Source organism: Equus asinus, chromosome 8 (assembly GCF_041296235.1).
Source record: "Equus asinus isolate D_3611 breed Donkey chromosome 8, EquAss-T2T_v2, whole genome shotgun sequence".
Taxonomy (NCBI): domain Eukaryota; kingdom Metazoa; phylum Chordata; class Mammalia; order Perissodactyla; family Equidae; genus Equus; species Equus asinus.
The window spans coordinates 18,648,883-18,665,291 of NC_091797.1; the positions used below are offsets into that span (position 1 = coordinate 18,648,883).

The following is a 16,409-nucleotide window of genomic DNA, read 5'->3' on the forward strand; positions in this document are numbered from 1 at the left end:
CATTTGCTGTAAACCCAATACTGAATCATGAACTTTCTGAATGAATAAAATAAAGAATTAATTTATTCCACGCATCCTGATGACTCAGTTTCTGATTAGAGATATCACAGGTAACACAATGCTTGAGTTGCAGTGCCAACCAATTTTGATGAATATTGTAAATATTAAGGGACAAGCAGGAAAGGAGTTAGTCTCCAGGAGCAATTTTTTTTTTTTCTCATAAGAAACCATGCAAATAACTTTAGAGGAATCTGGTATGCATCCAGCTACTGTGTATCCTGCACGAAGTGAGGGATAGCTAAACTTAGCAGCTGAATAGATTTTCTAGAAAGATGATGGTCCAGTGGTTCCTGGTTTTCACTGTAGTTGTTAGCTCTGTTGTGCTGATGCCAAAACCATTCCTAGGGGCGTTTTTATATTCACTTGACTTGTTAATTACGAGAGCGCATCACTTCACCATTCTGCCTTTCTGAATTATGTTGGCAATCATGTGCTTAATTTCCACAGATAGGATCCTTTGACAAAAGTGGGGAAAAAGTTAAATATTTAAAGTTTTGAACTGAGTTCAGGAAATAGGTGGGTGGACTTCTTAGCCTGTTGGCATGCGATTTGTGGGCGGGAATTTCTTTTTTAAGCAAGAACAGTGCACTATATTGACTGACCATGTCATCCAATGTAATGTCCCTGAGAACCAGAGTGTAGACAAGTGCCCTTTGTCTATTTGAATGAATAAAAAAAATGTGTGTTGGCATGAATGGCCATGTGCATTTTTAGGGAGGAGGGGCGCATGCCAGGGCCTATTGAATTAAAAGTTTTATTAAAGCGTATACCTAAAACTTGTGAGTGGATCAGAAGGGGGCCACTGGCAATGAGTGTTATCTGAGTCCTAAACTTGCACTGGAAGCAGAAGCAGGGTGTGGGTGGCTGTACAGAAGAAAAATGCTGTTGGAACATTGGATGTGTGGTCTTCAGAATCTGCAATCAGTTGCAAGAATTTCTCAGGCCTTGAAGGTTGTAAAAGAGGCAGTTGTGTTTGCTTTGTGTGTTTCACAATTATTCAACGTAATTCTTTGAAATGAGGGTCAATGTCTTCCTGATTGAGGAACTTGACATGTGTGAGTGAAGTCATGGGGGTTCTGATGAACGGTGATTAACAGTTCTGGGGAAGAGTACACATCACTGCCTGCACTTTGTCCTCTGTGATCTGGCCACCTGGCTCCCAGAGTTTCATCCATGCCGGAAGAGCCAATAAAAAGATAAAGTCAATGGACTAGGAGATGCCACGAGTGCCTGCCAGAGTTCTAAGGTATAAGGCCAAATGGGGCCAAAGAAAGATGTCAAGCAGACCGGAGTTGAGCACTGGCTTTCTCCCAGTAGCTGGGTGCCCTCTCTGGGCCTTAGTCATTTCACCTATAAAATGGGCTGATATCACCTGGCACTTCTCTCATCTCCACTGTACCACTGGTACAAGCCATGATTGTATCTCACTTGGCCTCTGTAGCAGCGTTTTGACTGCTCTGCCTACTTTGATTTTTGCCTCCCTGGAATCCGTTCTCCACACACCAGCCAGAGTGGTCATGAAGCTCACTATCTGCCTCTGAAACCATCTTGGTTGTTTGCTTACTTGTTACCGTCTCTCTGACCTCCGCTCCAGAATGCCAGCTTCACAGTCTCCGTTGTATCCTTAGAGCCGAGACAGTGGCTCCAGTGGAGTGGTCCTCACTCTCTGCTTCCAGCCGCTTTTACTCTGGTGTCCTCCTGTTCTCATTCTTTCAAGCAGTTTTATTTAATTGCTAAGCTAGTTTGAAATGGGAGCCAGGGTCTGGGTCTAGTCTTAGTGCTGCCGCTCAGCAGGTGGGAGCCCTTAATTGAGAAAGTCACCTCACTGCTCTGGGCCTCATTTTCCTTACCTGGAAAGAGCGAGTGCCCTAGTTTGCTAGGGCTGCCATAATAAAGTACCACAGACGGAGGAGCTTAAACAACAGAAATTGATTTTCTCACGATTCAGGAGGCTACAAGTTTGAGATCAAGGTGTCATCGGGGTTGGTTTCTTCTGAGGCCTCTCTCCGTGGCTTGTAGCAGATGGCCGTCTTCTCCCTGTGCCCTCACATGGCCCTCCCTCTGTGTCTGTGTCCAGATCTCTTCTTTTAAGGACACCAGTCACATTCGATTAGGAACCAGTTGTACCTTAATTCCCTCTTTAAAGGTCCTATCTGCAAATGCTGTCATATTCTCAGGTACAGGGAGTTACGACTTCAATGTAGGAATTTGGGGGGACCTAATTCAACCCAGGACAGAGGGAAATATACTAGCTCTTATCAGACCTTTTCCAGCTCTACACAATTATGTTTTATTTTGGAGGTCTTCCTCCTCACGCCCTTGTCCAGTTCCACTCCTGTGAGCCAACAGCTTGGTGTCTATGCTTCCTGATTTTTGATACTCACACATATCCTCATGCATATTTTTAAAGGGTTTAAAACTATGTGTGTATAGCAATAATATAATAAGTTATGGACTGTCAACATGGGAGAATGTATCTGTAAAATATTAAATGGAACAAAAAATAGCTCCTGAGAAGGGGTTTTAATTTCATTTGTTTTCTGTATAAGTTTTGAAGGATAGCATTAAAGATAATTTTCTTTGCTTCCCTCTCACAGCTGGAAACTGAGAAACTGGCTCTCCCGATGAGTCCCAGCCCACTTAGCCCGAGCCCCATCCCCAGCCCCAACACGAAACTTGAGAATTCCACCCTGCTGACGGTGGAGCCTTCCCCGCTGGACAAGAACAAGGGCTTCTTCGTGGACGAGTCCGAGCCCCTTCTTCGCTGTGACTCCACATCCAGCGGCTCCTCGGCGCTGAGCAGGACGGGCTCCTTTATTACCAAAGGTACGGACCAGGGCAGGACGGCTCGCATGGGGCGTTCATTCTTCATGCCTCCCCCAAAAGGGCCGCTGGGATTTCTCCCTCGCCAGTTCCACAGTCCAGTTGTGGTTGAGTCCTTTGAACGACCTGCCCAGGAAGACCTGTCCTAGACTCCAAGATGAGGCTGGCTTGAGAGAGACCATGTCATTAGTCAGTGGGGACTCGCCTAGAAAATCTTTACAGCTCCCACTGCCTGGCCAAGAGCCAGCATCCAGGAGTATCGGTCACCCTTTATCCTCATGATGCTATCAAATGTGGGTTTCAGGGAAGGTCTGATAAAATGTAGTCTGGCAGGTTTTTTGAAAATTATTTACCAGGCTTGCCAGAATCCAAGGATTTAAGTAAGTATAACCTATCTTGAGAGTCTGAAGTATAGGGCTTAGTGACAAATTAAAATTCACTCTGTTACAGTTGATTGTAAATAACTAGGTTTTAAACATTATGGATTGATACTTTGGGTAAATAATTTGCCACTTTCAGTTTTAATAGCAAGGTAGGGAATTGCACATTATGTTGATGATAGATTTTTGTTATAAATTTCCTAGTTTGGGAAATTCCAGGTATATATTACTTGAAAGGTTATATATTATATATTTATAAACTATGTTCTATTTTACATATTTATATTTTATCTACTTTATGTATTTATATTCATTTATTTTGTATTTATATAAAAGATTTATATTTTGGTTTACAGTTCATGTTTTATATTTTAGAGAAAGCTTTTTATAATAGTAATAAAAGTTACTGTTCCTCACCCCATTAAAGGTATGACGCAAAAAGCAATATTTTCGTATTTACATACTTTTGCCCTCAGTAGTTTAGTTTAAAAATATTGCAGGGTAATTAGAAAGTCAGATAAGCAGATTACATTGACTTGGAATTTTTGACGGGAAAAGGACTGGCTGATATCTTTATTTAGTAAACACACTGCCATGGGAGAGTGGAGAGGTTTTAAGGATTTCTGCATTTTCCCTTTGAGTTTAAGAAGAATTTAGAAGTCATTTAATTCTAGGCAAATGTCATGTTAATGATACATCAACAACCCACTGGAGCAGATCCTTGTCTGATCTCTCTTAGGCAAATCTTGCTGGTTATCTTATGTGCAATGCAAATAAGAACTGCTGTGTTGTTGAAAATGTGCCAGAGGCTCACTCACTCACCTCAAGGGGTGCAGGAGGTGAGAGTCTGGGGAGAGGGTAGCTGTCACTCCAGCTCTCCTCCTGCCCCCGTACAGTTCCTTTACAGCTATCTCCTTCCACTCCCTCTCTTCCCTGCAGAAAAGAAAGACACAGTACTGCGGCAGGTACGCCTGGACCCCTGCGACCTGCAGCCTATTTTTGATGACATGCTCCACATTCTGAATCCTGAGGAGCTGCGCGTGATTGAAGAGATTCCGCAGGCTGAGGACAAGCTGGACCGGCTATTTGAGATTATTGGAGTCAAGAGCCAGGAAGCCAGCCAGACCCTCCTGGACTCTGTTTATAGCCATCTTCCTGACTTACTGTAGAACACGAGGGACACTACACTCTGGAAATTCCTCAATTTTAGTGGCAGGGTGGTTGGTTTTGTTTTCTTTTTTGATTTTTTTGTTTTTTGGTGTATGTGGGTGAGTGTGTTTAACAGAATACATGGCCAGTGTTTTGAGTTCTTTCTTTCTTTTTTAAACCCTTCTGGGAAGTTGGTTTATAAGCCTTTTCAAGGTGTAACTGTTGCAGCATACCCACCACTAAAGTTTTTTAGGTTCCATATTTTTTTTCTCTGTTTTGCCTTCTTACGTATTTTCACAATTGTTCTGTGCACTTTAAATTCACTTAACATACCACAAATGCAGTGTGACTTTTCCAGCACACTGGATTGTGCGGCTGTCAACTTCTTAAAAGTGTAATGGCATCTTGTGAATCCTGTAAGCAGTCTTCATGTCACAACATCCATGTCAACTTTTTTATTATTACTATTTTTTATTATTATTTGTCATTTACAAATTTTCTCAAGGGTTTAGGAAATGTAAGACCCTGTTGAGTTACTGTAATGCAATTAGATTTTGAGTTATCTTTTTAATATGCCTTGTTGTATAGTTCATATTCATGGCTGAAACTTGACCACACTATTGCTGACCGTATGGTTTTCACCTGGACACCGTTAAGAATGCTTGATTCCTTGTGCTCCTCTTACGCTAATATGCTCTGGGCTGGAGACATGAAATCCTCAAGCCATCAGGACTTGTTATTTAAGTGGCTTGACAACGGGGCCACCAAAGAACTTGAATGTCATCTTTTAGGGATCGAGCTGTTCTGGAACCTATTGCTGCACTTTGGAAAGTCACAATTGAGTGCCGGTGGCACCTTTTCCATAGGGAATTTGCCCAGCTTTGCTTTAAAAGATGTCTTGTTTTTTATACACACATAGTCGATAGGTCCAGTCTGCCCTCAAGGCCTTGGTCTTAGTGGGTTTCCTTCAACATTCAATCACTTCAATTAAAACTGGCTGCAGCTGTAAGAACTCTGTCTGATGTATTTGCAACTATGCTCCCATTTATAAACGTGCTGTCTAATGCTCGGTTGCCGGATTCTAATGCAAAGGTGGTATGGACTCCTTTTGTGTGGGTGGGGTTTGTGAGTAGCGGTGAGGGACTGATATCAGAAAATGCCTTCAAGTGTACTAATTTATTAATAAACATTAGGTGTTTGTTACTTGAGTAGTTTGAGTGTATTTTATCCTTGCCTTGTGTGCGTGCTCGAGTTATAACTTTTTGATTAGTGTCTTGGAAAAATGGGTGTATTCTAAAGACCTCAGCCTTTCTACTCTGTGAATCATGCAGATTAGCAAAGGTTTGTCTATGGAAAAGGCCCTGCAGCTTCATAGAGAAGGACGACCAAGCATTGGAGATGACCAAGCATTTCCTAGTCTTGTGGGGTTCATCTGAGGCTCCTGTTTTTGAGATTGTCCCTATTTTAAGAAATGAGGACTTGGAGGTGGACAGGTGCAAATGATGAGTAGGCCTTGGAGTATATTCTTCTTACTCGTTTCCATCCAGGAAATTTACCACTCATGGGAGGGTCTATGCAAGTTCCTGAGCTTCTATATGAAACCTCATTGCCCCTGAGTAACTTCAAGGGGCTTTCTTGGCAGTAAGGCAGGGTGAAGTCTTATGTTGGTGGGATATGTTATATTACTCTATATTCTATCTATTGTATTATATATTTTGTCACATGTCCCCCTTAGCTTGGGAACCCTGGTTCTGCAGTATTCCAACGGCAAGAGACTCAGCAATTTTGAGTTCCTCTTTCAGTGAGAAACTGGAAGTAGATAGGCTGTCTGAACTCTTTGACACCCACGTCAGTGACATCAAAATGGTTTTCTGGTTTCATCCACCTCCGTGTGACTGCTTTCTGGAGAGCCATCCTGGTATTTGGTTTCATGGTTCTCAGGACAGGGTTCCCCTCCTCTTTTGCTGACAGAAGACAGAAACTCTTCACAAAAGAAAAGCACACGAGAATGGGTTATAGTTAGCAGTGGAAGAGATAGATTTTGTTTTTCAGAGGCTTTAGGACCGCCAATTATTTTATGTGTGGGTTGAAAGCATAATAAATGAATGAATCAGCGTTATGGTTATTAAGTTTATAGATTCATAGCTCGAGGATGCTTTTTATTAATCATTTACACAGCTTTATATTTTACAAAGTGCTTTTTACATTATCTTATTGAATCCTCACAACTATCCTATAAGATAGATACTATTATTGTGTCCATTTTATAGCTGAAAAATAGGCTTATAAAGGCTGAGGAACTTGCCTAAGGGCCTATAGAGAGTTGTAGAGATGAGACTTGAATCTGATTCTAAGACTATTTGTTCAGGACTAGTAACCAGAACTCCTTCATTGGGTTGAAACGGGACATAGAGATCACAGTTATCTAGATTATAAGTAAAGCCCTATTCGTAAGCTCAATAAATAATTGTGAAAGTGTAGGAATGGATGGCATCTCTCGATGACCCAGGGAAAAGGGACATAGGAGTTGTGGTTAAACAGAAGCTCAATATTGAGTTAACGTGATACTTAGCTTTCCCCTGCAAAAAAATGCAACCACCAGCTTCATTATGAAAAAAATACAATGTGCTGGTCAGTTGATGACAGTCTTCTTTGCATGCTATGCTGCTTGCGTTGGAGGTTTCTGTGGTTTGAGCTGCCTGCCTTTGCCGGGTGTGCTGAACTGGAAGGTTTCCAGTGTGGGGTTGGGAGGATAACCAGAACAGTAGGAAACAACCAGGAGCGATTGTTGGGAAATCTAAACCTGACGATAAAGATCATGTGGGCAAAGGAAAGACTGCTTGCAGTTAGTTGAAAGGCTAAGGAAAAGACGATTTATTTTCCTTTAGGGAGTAATACCGTTTCCTCTAGGACAATCTAAGCTAAATGCAGAGGAGCTTTTAAACAATTAGATCGGGCTGCTTCTCCCCTACTCTGGGGAGAAGTTGCACGGGACTGCCGTGGTTCCCAAACTTGGATGTAAGTAAGAATCACCTGGGAATGAGCAGTGTGTTAGGGCAGATTCCCAGAGACTTCGATTCAGGTTTGTGGTGAAGTCAAGAATGAGCTTCCCACACCATTTTTCTGGAAACCCTCACTGGGCCAGACTTTTGAGAAAAAGTGCTTTGGATCCTTGCCACTGTGGACTGAGGCCTAGCAGAACCCCAACACCTGGAAGTTTGTTAGAAATGCATAATTTGTCGCCACTTTGCCATGCTCTTTAAACTTTAACGAGCAAATGAAACACCTGGGGATCTGTTTTACTTGTTGGGGGTGGGGAGGCTGGATCTGGGTGATGTGGATGCTGGTCTCCAGATGACATTGAGTAGCCTGAGATTATGCTTCGGTTTCATGGAAAGAGGAGAGCTGATATGGGAGAAGATCACACCAATTCCATGTGAGAGAAGGAAACAATTTCTGGCGATCCAAAGAGATTTCCAGAGTCAGGCAACTGTGGTCAAAATGTATAGCCGTGGTTCTCAGTCCTGGCTGGACACTGGAATCAGCAAAGAAGCTTTGAGAAATCCAGTGCCCAAGCTAAATCCTAGACCAGTTACAACAGAACCTCAGGGGATGGGACCCAGGTAGCATCATTTTTTTGAAGGTCCCCAGAGATGCCAATGTGTAGTCAGCTTAGTCAATCACTGATTTCAGAGCTTGTGAGGAGAGTGCTTCTCAAATCTCACTCCAGATCTGATGGATAAATGTTACAGGGAGTTAATCTGGGAATTTGCAATCTTGATTTTGCTACAGCCAGTCCCACTCAACTCTGCACACTTGCTTTAAGACCCGTAACCCTGCTGGAAAGTTTTATGTAACTGTTGAATCGATCCATTACCAAGGACAGATGGGGCAACATCTTAAAGCCGAATTGCGTTGATAAACCCACCCACAACTCATCGATTCTTCACAGTTTGAGCATAATGTATAAGGTATGGTTAATCAAGAACGTTTGGGAAGTGATGTTATTCTGATTTATGTTTCTACATATATTTGACTGAATGTTTGCCAATTTTCAAAGAAATCAAGTAAGATATAAAGAGTCATAAAACTGCACTGACTGTATCACAGAACCTCCGACTTTTGTCGAACCTGGGCCATTGGAGCATCAATCTCGTGCAGCCCTACAGACACAGCAGGTACCTACCTTGCACTTGGGCTTGAGAAGAGTAAGTGTGATCTACTGTTTAGCAGAACGATGGCCCTTACCCTCATAAGAAACCTCGGACATCATCTAGAGCACCATGGTTTTAAGGTCAGAAGATAGGCCCGAATCTGCTAGTTAATGGCAGAGCCTGGTTCCTTACTCCCCGTTAGCACTCGCTCTTTCACTGTTTAAAGATATCCCTCTTGCCTCTCTACTTGAAAGTAGAAAATGAAATTAATGATTTGAGCAAGAATTATTTGAGTTAGAAATCTAAAAAAGTTTTTACCCTACTTGACTTCAAGTAGCTGCATGTATGAAACACACTGGGATGCCAGAGTCTTATTATTTCCAAAATATAGATATTCATAAAATATCTTACAAGGATGTATAAGAAACGTATCAATGGATGCCTCTAGGGAGAGCAGCAGGCTGAGCCAGGAAGAGCAGAGGAAAGACATGTTCCTTTCATGATTTGTTCTTTGGAGCCTTTCGAGTTTTGCACCATGTGTATGTATTAGTGAATTAAAAACATTATAAATAAGAATAATTTTTTAGAATATTTCTATAGCATCCAGGGAATGTACACCCATGAAGACCAAGGTAAGAATTATGTGAACCAGACTTAAAATGTTAGTAATAAGGCCGCCCTGTGGCCGAGTGGTCAGGTTCGTGCGCTCCGCTTTGGCAGCCCAGGGTTTCACCAGTTCGGATCCCCCGCGCGGACGTGGCAACGCTCCTCAGGCCATGCTGGGGTGGCGTCCCGCATGCCACGGCTGGAGGGACCCACCGCTAAAAATACACAACTATGTACTGGGGGACTTTGGGGAGAAAAAGGGAAAATAAAATCTTTAAAAAAAAATGTTAGTAATAGCTTTGTGAGGAGCATTTCAGTAAAATCTGCAAAGGGAATCAGCCGCTTGCCCTGCTGTCCAGGGCAACCTCTGTGATTTCAGATCTTTTTTCCAGGACTTGGCTCCCAGACAAACCTAATGTAATGCAAAATTCAAATGGAGAGAATTTAATCTTAGAAAGTTAGAGAGCTGGAGCAGAGATGCTATTTTCTGGCCAATCTTTTTATATTTCTCAACTCAGAAATCACTTCCAATTAATATCTTCATGAGGAAAAAGGTCAAAGATTTCTTAAGAGTCTTTTAATAGTTCCTCATCTCTTCGAAGTGCTTCTGTTCTGCACTGGCATTGTTTTCACTCACCTTCTGCTTTTTTTTTTTTTTTTTTTTTTGAGGAAGATTAGTCCGGAGCTAACATCTGCTGCCAATCCTCCTCCTTTTGTCAAGGGAGACTGGCCCTGAGCTAACATCTGTGCCCATCTTCCTCTACTTTATATGTGGGACACCTGCTTGACAAGCGGTGCCATGTCCATACCCGGGATCTGAACTGGCAAACCCTGGGCCTCTGAAGCAGAATGTGCGCACTTAACCACTGCACCACCGGGCCGGCCCTCACCTACTGCTTTATCCACAGCAAAATGCCCAACAGGAAACCTCATGGGGGAGGAAGAGAGGCAAAAAGGTAAATTATTTCCAATAGTCCTGAGAACTGTTGTTTCTCATTCTCTCTAGAAGCTTAAAACAGCCAATTTTACACCAGGTTTTGGTTTTGTTTAAATACAGTGTATCTGCCAACAGAAATATTCATTTCCACTCATCCATCCATGAAACATTTGAGCACCTACCATGGACCAGACACTACACTAGGAGCTGGAAATACAAAGAATTCCACCCAAGATTGTAACTACCATCGAGAACAGGGCATTCGTCCGTTCACTGCTGTATCCTCAGCATCTAGAACAGTGCCTGCAACATGGGAGGTGCTGGTTACTGAATATATGTTGAATATATATGTTGAATATATATGAATATATATGTTGAATAAATGAATGCATGCAGCCTCCTGACCTCAAGTTCACAGCTCAGTAAGGGAAAGAGACACATGAACATTATAATCAAATGTTGCTGAGTGAAATGATAGAAATACAAAGACGGCATTAAGAGAGTCAGAAACCTATGAATCAAGGAAAAATATGTCCCCTACTGTAAGCCTTCCTTCTTAGTAATTTCAAAGAAAATTGTGGCAAAAGTAAAAGGCTGACAGTTGTAGTTCCATGCGTTTCAAAGCTTTGGGGAGTGAGCTAGATTGCATAGGTATATTGTAGACGTTATTATGTAAGCCAGGAATTCAGATCATTTATACATTGCCTAACCATCATGAGAAATGAGGCCAAGTCATGTGACAGCTTTGTACATATCACATATTCAGAGGGGAGAATGTATATATCCTTTCATGGAACTCCTCTTATAAAGTATCCAAAGCATTTGACATTATTCACTCTTTAATCTTAACCTGAATCTTGTGACGTAGGAACTGTTGTTCTTTCCATTCCACTGATGAGGAAACTCGCGCACAGACAGATTGTGACTTCCCCAAAGTCGCACAGCTAGTTAAGTGATGGAGCCAAAAAGGGTATTGTAGAATTGAGTGAGCCAGGGATGGTCCTAAATACCAAATAAGGTGGACTGGATTCCTGCCCTTGTGGAGCCTTTCATCTGGACTTAACCAAAGTTGGATTTCTTTTGGTTTATTTGTTTGTTTGGCTTTCTCCTTGTTAATAATTTATTTTTTACTTTGAAATAATTTAAGATACACAAGAAGTTTTAAAAGTAGTATAGAGAGCTCCTATCTACCCTTTGTCTAGCTTCCCCACAGGATAACATCTTTGCATAGCTATAGCATTACCCAAACCAGGAAACTGACATTATTACAGTATTATTAACGAAACTATAGACTTTACTTTGTTCACACCAGTTTTTACATGCATTTTTTTTTTTTGGTGTATAGTACTTCGAAATTTAACCACATGTGTAGATTCATGTAACCACCACAATACAACTCTCCCGCTACCCTTTTATAGTGATCTCTCCCCCAACCCTAACCTTGGCAACTCTTCTCCACGGCTAAGTTTAGTCCTTTAGAGAATGTTACATAAATGGAATCATACAGTATGTAACCTTCTGAGATAAGCTTCTTTCCAGTCAGCATAATTCCCTTGAGATCTAACCACGTTGTTGCATATATCAACAATATGTTCTTTTTTACTGCTGAGTAGTATTCCATGGCAGGGATGTACCACAGTTTTTTTAACCATCCATGCACTGGAAGACATTTAAACTGTTTCCAGTTTTTGGCTATTACAAATAAAGCTGCTTTGATCACTTGCATACAGGTTTTTGTGCAGAAATAAGTTTCCTTTTTTTTTTAAGGTAAATACCCAGGTGTACGATTGCTGGATAGTATAGTAGGTATATGTTTAACTTTACAGTAAACTGTCAGACTTTTCAAAATGGTGGTACCATTGTATATTCTCAGAGCAGTGTATAAGAGATCCGGCTGCTCTGCATCTTTGCTAGTCCTTAATATTGTCAGTATTTTAATTTTAGTCATTCTAATACATGGTCCAAGCTTGAATTTATAAAACTATAGCGATGTACAAATAAGGATTTAAAACTGAAAAGCACCACATTTCTGATGCTCACTTCTATTTAATTGCCATAATTTAGTTCTTTCTTTTTCTTTAAATTTTATTTCATTTTGTTGTGGTAAGAACACTTAACATGAGACCTCCCATTAACAAATTTTTAAGTGTATAGTACAGTATAATTGACTATAGGTCCAGTGTTAGACAGCAGGTCTCTAGAACTTGGTCGTCTTAACTGAAATTTATGCCCCTTGATTAATAACTCTGTCTCCCCAGCCCCTGGCAACCACTATTCGATTCTTTGATTCTTTGAATTTGACTATTTCACATACCTCAAATAAGTGGAATCATACAGTATTTCTTTTCCTTTGACTGGTTTATTTCCTTAGCATCACGTCCTCAAGGTTCATCCCTGTTGTCATATATTGTAGAATTTCCTTCTTTTTTTTAAGTCTGAAGAATATCCCAATTTATGTGTGTACCAGATTCTTATCCATTCATCTGTTGGTGGACATTTGGGTTATTTCCATATCTTGGCTGTTGTGAATAGTGAGGCGATGAACATGAGAGTGCTATTGTCTCTCTGAGATCCTGATTTCAATTCTTTAGGATAAATACCTAGAAGTAGGATTGCTGGATCATATGGTAGTTTTAGTTTTTCAAGCAATCTGTATACTGTCTTCCAGAATGGCTGTAATTAGTTTCCTTTCCCAGCAATAGTGTGCAAGACTTCCCTCCTCTCCACAGCCTCACCAACACTTGTTATCTTTTGGCTTTTTGATAATAACCATCCTAACAGGTTTGACGTGATATCTTACTGTGGTTTTGATTTGCATTTCCCTGATGATTAGTAATATTGAGCTTCTTTTTATATACCTCTTGCCCATTCGTGTGTCTTCTTTGGAGAAACATCTATTCAAATCTTTAGCCCATTTTTTTAATTGCTACTCTTTTTTATTTTCTGCTATATATTTGTGATAGTCATAATGTAATGCTATTAAAAATATAATATGAAACATCACAAATTGAAAACCTAAAATTACCTTTTATTTTGTTTTTTATGGTATAATATGTAAATATTTTCATAAGGACTCAAGATAAATACTAAAGATCACTTTTGCTAATTATGTTAGGACAGGTTCTTTGATCCCATTTCAATCCTCCAAGTTTTTTTTTAGACCATCAAATTAATTGTAATTTAAAAATTATGATGGATTTTCTTTTTTTAAAATTTTATTGAGCTCATAATAGTTTATAACATTTTGAAATTTCAGTTGTACATTATTATTTGCAGTCACCGTATAAATGTGCCCCTTCACCCCTTGTGCCCACCCCCAACCCCCTTCCCCTCTTGGAACCTCTAAACTGTTCTTTTTGTCTGTGTGTTAGTTTATCTTCCACATGTGAGTGAAATCATATGGTGTTTGTTTTTCTCTGTCTGTCTTATTTTGCTTACTTAACATAATATCCTCAAGGTCCACCCATGTTGTTGCAAATGGGACGATTTTCTCCTTTTTTATGACTGAGTAGTGTTCCATTGTATATGTATACCACATCTTCTTTATCCAATCATCTGTCGATGGGCACTTGGGTTGCTTCCACTTCTTGGTTATACTGAATAATGCTGCAATGAACACAGGGGTGCAAAGTCTCTGAATTGTTGGTTTCAAGTTCTTTGGTTAAATATCCAGTAGTGGGATAGCTGGGTCATATGGTATGTCTATTTTTAATTTTTTGAGAAATCTCCATACTGTTTTCCACAGTGGCTGCACAGTTTGCATTCCCACCAGCAGTGTATGAGGGTCCGCTTTTCTCCACACCTTCTCCAATATTTGTTATTTTTTCTCTTGGTGATTATAGCCATTCTAATGGGTGTAAGGTATATCTTAGTGTAGTTTTGATCTGCATTTCCCTGATGATTAGCGATGTTGAACATCTTTTCATGTGGCTATTGGCCATCTGTTTACCTTCTTTGGAAAAATGTCTCTTTATATCCTCTGCCCATTTTTTGATTGGGTTGTTTGTTTTATTGTTGTTGAGTTGTGTGAGTTTTTTAAATATATTTTGGAGATTAATCCCTTGTCAGATATATGATTTGCAAATATTTTCTCCCAGTTGGTGGGTTGTCTTTTCATTTTGTTCCTAGTTTCCTTTTCCTTGCAAAAGCTCTAGTCTGATGAAGCCCCACTTGTTTATTTTTTCTTTTGTTTCCCTTGTCCAAGTATACCTGGTATTTGAAAAGATCTTTCTAAGACCAATGTCAAACAGTGTACTGCACGCTTTTTTCTTCTAGGAGTTTTATGGCTTCAGGTCTTACCTTCAAGTCTGATCATTTTGAGTCAACTTCTGTGTATGGTGACAGATAATGGTCTACTTTCATTCTTTTGCATGTGGCTGCCCAGTTTCCCCAACACCATTTATTGAAGAGACTTTCCTTTCCCCATTGTATGTTCTTAGCTCCTTTGTCAAAGATTAGCTGTCTGTAGATGTGTGGTTTTATTTCTGGACTTTTAATTTGGTTCCCTTGATCTGTGTGTCTGTTTATGTACCAGTACCACGCTGTTTGATTACTGTAGCTTTGTAACATGTTTTGAAGTCAGGGATTATGATGCCTCCAGCTTTGTTCTTTTTTCTCAGGATTGCTTTAGCTATTCAGGGTCTTTTGTTGCCCCATATGAATTTTAGCATTCTTTGTTCTCTTTCTGTGAAAAATGTCATTGGGATTCTGATTGGAAGTGCATTGAATCTGTAGATTGCTTTAGGTGGTATGGACATTTTAACTATATTTATTCTTCCAATCCACATGCATGGAATATCCTTCCATTTCTTTATGTCCTCATCATTTTCCTTCAATAATGTCCTATAGTTTTCATTGTATAGGTCTTTCGCCTCCTTGATTAAATTTATTCCTAGATATTTTATTCTTTTTGTTGTGATTGTAAATGGGATTGTATTCTTGAGTTCTTTATTAGAGAACTAATAAAGTTCTCTGTTCTGTTAGTTCATTATTAGAGTATAGAATTACAACAAATAATTGTAAGTTGATTTTATATGCTGCAACTTTGCTGTAGTTGTTGATTATTTCTAATAGTTTTTCTGAAGGATTCTTTAGCATTTTCTATATATAAAATCGTGTCGTCTGCAAACAGTGTGAGTTTCACTACCTCGTTGCATATTTGGATTCCTTTTATTTCTTTTTCTTGACTAATTGCTCTGGCCAAAACCTCCAGTACTATGTTGAATAAGAGTGGTGATTGTGGGCATCCTTGTCTTGTTCCCATTCTCAGGGGGATGGCTTTCAGTTTTTCCCCGTTGAGTATGATGTTGGCTGTGGGTTTGTCACATATGGCCTTTATTATGTTGAGGTACTTTCCTTCTATAACCGTTTTATTGAAAGTTTTTATCATTAATGGATGTTGTCAAATGCTTGTCAAATGCTTTCTCTGCGTCTATTGAGATGATCATGTGGTTTGTTTTCCCTCATTTTGCTAATGTGGTGTATCACATTGATTGATTTGTGGATGTTGAACCATCCCTGCATCCCTGGTATAAATCCCATCTGATCATGGTGTATGATCTTTCTAATGTATTGCTATATTCAGTTTGCCAATATTTTGTTGAGGATTTTGCATCTATGTTCATCAGTGGCATTGGCCTGTAATTTTCCTTCTTTGTGTTGTCCTTGTCTGGCTTTGGGATCAGGGTGATGCTGGCCTTATAAAATGTGTTAGGAAGTGTTCCATCTTCTTCAATTTTTTGGAATAGTTTGAGAAGAATAGATATTAAATCTTCTTTGAATGTTTGATAGAATTCTCCAGAGAAGCCATCTGGTTCTGGGCTTTTATTTTTTGGGAGGTTTTTGCTTACTGTTTCAGTCTCTTTACTTGTGATCGGTCTATTCAGATTCCCTATTTCTTCATGATTCAGTTTGGGGAGGTCGTATGATTCTAAGAATTTATCCATTTCTTCTAGATTGTCCAATTTGTTGGCATATAGTTTTTCATAGTTTTCTCTTATTTATTTCCCTCCTTCTGCTGACTTTGGGCTTTGTTCTTCTTTTTCTAATTCTGTTGGGTGCACTTTAAAATTGCTTATTTGAGATTTTTCTTGTTTGTTGAGTGGGCCTGTATTGCTGTGAATTTCCCTCTTTACACTGCTTTTACTGCATCCCGTATGAGTTGGTATGGTATGTTTTCATTTTCATTTGTCTCCATATATTTTTTTATTTCCCCTTTAATTTCTTCAGTGATCCATTGGTTGTTCAGTAGCATGTTGTTTAGTGTCCACATATTTTTCACTTTCTTAGCTTTTTTCTTTG

At 39.8% G+C, this 16,409-nt stretch overlaps 1 protein-coding gene across 1 annotated transcript in view; it reads left to right on the forward strand.

Annotated features, from left to right (window-relative positions):
* TNFRSF21 (TNF receptor superfamily member 21) overlaps positions 1–5,374 on the forward strand; it is a 65,169-nt gene extending 59,795 nt beyond the window's left edge. The window contains exons 5-6 of the mRNA XM_014837526.3: positions 2,658–2,886; positions 4,203–5,374. Of these exons, the coding sequence (XP_014693012.1) occupies positions 2,658–2,886; positions 4,203–4,432 (459 nt within the window). The 3' untranslated portion in view covers positions 4,433–5,374. The remainder of the gene's footprint in view (positions 1–2,657; positions 2,887–4,202) is intronic.
* Positions 5,375–16,409: the final 11,035 nt, after the last annotated feature.